This window comes from Sitodiplosis mosellana, unplaced genomic scaffold (genome assembly GCF_009176505.1).
Source record: "Sitodiplosis mosellana isolate CC-2019 unplaced genomic scaffold, AAFC_SMos_1.0 Smas_scaffold_6661, whole genome shotgun sequence".
In the NCBI taxonomy this organism is placed as follows: domain Eukaryota; kingdom Metazoa; phylum Arthropoda; class Insecta; order Diptera; family Cecidomyiidae; genus Sitodiplosis; species Sitodiplosis mosellana.
In genome coordinates this window covers 1-3,916 of record NW_022601834.1, presented here as the reverse complement: position 1 = coordinate 3,916, position 3,916 = coordinate 1, and the positions used below count along the sequence as shown (strand labels likewise).

The window sequence follows — 3,916 nt, the reverse complement described above, 5'->3', positions numbered from 1 at the left end:
AACAAATCCATCGCTTCGCCCACCTCGGACCGATCCGGTTCAGCGTCACCAAACTTGAATGATTCTAACGAAATTTCCAAACCAAATGATGCTCAATCACCAGCACAAACACGTCAACCGCGTACCCAAGAAGATTTCCAGCTGAGTGTTCAGCATATGTTAGAACACGCTAACTTTAATGAAACGTCTAGTCGAGAAGTAAGTTCGGTTAATTTGCAATCAATGAATGGTCTTGAGGTTTATTTGTCGTTGCGCACAAGCTCATAACAATCTGAAAACGAGTCGCTGTGAATCAATGACATGTCAAAATTGTATAAATTCATAAAACCCATTGATTTTCCGTTGAAGATTCACTAGTCTTTACATAGACTCCCTGCGGCTGCCTGAGTTTTTTTTACTGACTTGTTAGATTTTCACAGACTTACACTGAAAACAAACTTTGCCTATCCACATTTTATAGGCTTTGCAAAGCTCAACTCATAGTCCATTGGATAGTATGGGAAGCGCAACTGAGTTGACGAAAAGCAACGCTATGAATGATGCGATTTCAACGGTTGACGACTTAACAAAAGAGGAGCTAGAAGATAGGGATAAAGATTTCGTTGGTTCAAATACGATGCTGAATACCACAAGCACTCACGATGTGACAAAGGCCATGAGCGACATTGATGCATCATCGGCAAAAAAACGTGCAGATTTGGGTAAGTTTAAACTGGATGGAATTTCAAAGCCGATTGTAGCTTTGAAATTTTTCTCATTTTTTTTCTATCAGTTTTTAAATCAATTCTCACATTCCCTCCATCTTTTTACCCCAATTTTTGCAGATGCCGACGCCGATTCATACAATTCGATAACTTGTTACTGCGGTAGACCGTATGCAGGTCGGCTGATGATCGAGTGCTCGCGCTGTTTAACGTGGTAAACAGTCGAAGTGGCCCTGTAAAAAGTGGAGGTAAAACCTATTGATTTTTGCCCATTATTTAGATGTTTCGAAGCACGTTTTCTCTTTGATTTCGAACCAATTTCATATTGTTCTTCCTTGTATTCCAGGCTCTCGTTCACGTACACGATCTCGTTCACGTAGTGGCATTGCTGCTTCGCATAGAAGTGGTTTGCCATTGAATCGCAAGAAACGTGCTATTCTAAGTGATTCAGAGGATGAAGGTAAAAATCTGAATTTATTTGATTAATAAACACGAAGTAATGCAAAATCTTCTCAAAAATCAAAGGTGCCGCATCACAGCAACTGAAGCGAGCCAAGATCATTGATTCCGATAATGAAGATGAGGTAACAGTTGGCGAAGGCAATGAAAACGCAGGAATTCAAAAACCTGATGAAGGCTTACCAAACCAAAATGAAATCTGCTCGCCCAGATCGGAAAAAAGTAAAAGCCAAAGCAAAAGTCCAGGTAATTTAATTTGTATTTTGAAAGAAAATAATGCGAAAAAAACTAATGAAATATATGATTGAATTACAGAAATTGACGTCGTTAACTGTAACGAAAACGATTCGTCCTCCAAAAATTCACGTGCGGCAGCTGAAGCTTCAAATCCCGTTGAATCAAATGAGAACCGTGAAAAATCCGAAATGATATCGAAATGGCCAGAACCTATTCACAATTCAACCATGAGACACACCTCTGAACCGAGTACAAGCACTAATTCTGGAAGACCATCAAAAAATCAAATTGTTGACCAAGTAAAAACAATAATGACAATGGCAAACGGTTTGAAATTTTTTCGAGATGAAACAAAATTGAAAGCTATTAATACGAATCGAAAAAATCTGGCATCAGAGATTAAGTCTTTGTTTAATGCGATTGAACCTGCCAAAAATATTCTTTCTGAAGAAGAATTATCTAGTTTGAATTATTTGATCGAAGAGATTGAAGGCACGTACATAGACGATCCAGCTGTTGGAGATTTCAAACAACGGCAACTTCAAAAATTACGTAAACACCTGAACTCCATTATTGAGATCATATGCGTTGACTGATTAAATATAAGCTAAGAGACTCCACAATGCACAGATCTATTTTATAAATTGTACATATCAAAACGTGTCAAATGAACTATATTCGAATGTCTGGCAATCAGATGAATCATTGTAGTATTCGTCTCAAACGTTATGTTTCCAAATGTCTAATTATAAAAAAGGGGATTTTTGTCTCGGAATTTGATTTATTTAAAATGAATAGCGCGGTATTATAACATGAACTGAGAAACATATAACAATAAACCTGAAAAATTTTAAATAGTTTGAACGAAAATAGAAGAAATAGTTGTGAATAGCATCACTAGAAATTGAAAACAAGCATATGTTCTAAATAAAACGTGATTCAATGGAAACTTTAATTCATTTCTAACATTTTTTCATCCAATTTTTTTCTGCATACCTGGGGTTACAATGAGTGCTTCGCATTAATGAATTTGCATTTTCTCAATTCAAATTTACTTATAAAATGGAGTAGGTTAAATTCGATGGCTCATTGAAGTACAATTAAACGAAAGCAACTTGATTAAATATTCAGTGGTTTACTGTCGTTACTCCGTATTTGTTCTGTTTTTGCGACGAATAATAATTCAATGAAATTTCGCACCAAATTCATTTCACTCACAGTGAATAGTTTGCTCGAGTCGATCGGCGGCAAAGATGATGGTGTCAAGAGTGCGGTGGAGTTTCGTATGAGCAAACGGAGACCCAATGAAACCATCGAAATCGTTTGCAGCTATCGCCAGAAATGCTCAAAACAGAGCCACAAGTCGCAATTTTATTAAGGCAAATGTCTATTTTTGAACATTGGTTCTGGTTTCTTTCGTAAAGAGTTTCATATATCAAGTTTTTTTTAAATTTCGAACAACCATTGCCTTATTGCTTCTCTGCACAGGGTGATAGAAAGTTTTGTGAATGAAAACAGTGATCAATTGAGCGTAAAATGAATGTAATTGATTCATGCGTTTGTGAAATGACCAAATCAACAAACAATATTGTTTACCTATCCCATAGGGGTATAGCAACGACCATTAAATATATGTATTTCATCAAGTTTATCAAGCTCTTTCCAAGTTTATGCATAGTGTCGAACTTTTGTTCAAGCTCTACCACCTAAATGTATAGTAAAATAATTTACGGGCACGACGTTAGATGGCGTTTTTTCTGGTCAGAAAAGTTACAATATCCCTTTGATCTATCTTTAGCAAGTACTTTAGGGCAGGTCAAGTACTACAATATTCTCGAAGATACCATTTTGGTATCTCTCATCAGTTACGGGGCAAGAAAGCACTCGTATTTTTCATTTAGTACATTTTATTTTTATTGTTCACATTTCTCAAAATCAACATAAGGTGTATCTGATAGAATGTTCTTTTTTATTTTATAGATTTTCATAAATGATTTTAATTTCGATGTTTTTTCACAAATTTGCGAAATTTTCGTTGTGAAAACTTCCATTGCGGATAACTCATCGAATATCTTATAATTTCCTCTCCTTCTTGGAAGTCTAAACATTACAGTAACCTTATTGAACCAATTTTGGGCTGCTAAAAATTTCAGTAGCTTCAACGTGTTGCCTGGATCTGATGGATCATAAAATGTAAAGCCGTTTAACTGTAACGAAATGAATTTCGTATTTTGGCTTACTTTGTTCAGTTTTCGGCGTATTTGTTCAAACATCTCTTCATACATAAACCATAGAGCAATACCTACAATACCAATTTCAAGTCGTTCTATTGTTGGATGTTCTAATACGAAATCCAACCAAATTTCCGGTTCTTTATACCAGCACTTCACTGTCAATGTCTTTAGTTGCTTAAAAGAAAACACATCAATAGGACTCACTGCACTTAAACCATAACGGCTTGTCACATCGAATATTTCAATATTATTGAATAAAATGGGTGATCCTATGAAGCAATG

The 3,916-nt window shown here is 35.8% G+C and overlaps 1 protein-coding gene and 1 long non-coding RNA gene across 2 annotated transcripts; one reads left to right on the top strand and one right to left on the bottom strand.

Annotated features, from left to right (window-relative positions):
• Positions 1-43: 43 nt before the first annotated feature.
• LOC129579844 (protein IWS1 homolog) lies at positions 44-2,328 on the top strand (the record flags this gene model as incomplete). The annotated part of the gene is made up of 6 exons (XM_055470023.1): positions 44-198; positions 461-736; positions 871-952; positions 1,051-1,164; positions 1,230-1,409; positions 1,479-2,328. Coding segments are annotated over 6 exons (1,325 nt in total), but the record flags the coding sequence as incomplete, so codon positions are not given.
• A 674-nt stretch (positions 2,329-3,002) lies between these two features.
• Positions 3,003-3,910, bottom strand: LOC129579843 (uncharacterized). Its single transcript, XR_008689301.1, has 2 exons — positions 3,707-3,910; positions 3,003-3,607 (listed from the first exon to the last, which is right to left on the bottom strand). It is a non-coding gene; the product is annotated as an uncharacterized LOC129579843 (long non-coding RNA).
• Between the last annotated feature and the right edge of the window lie 6 nt (positions 3,911-3,916).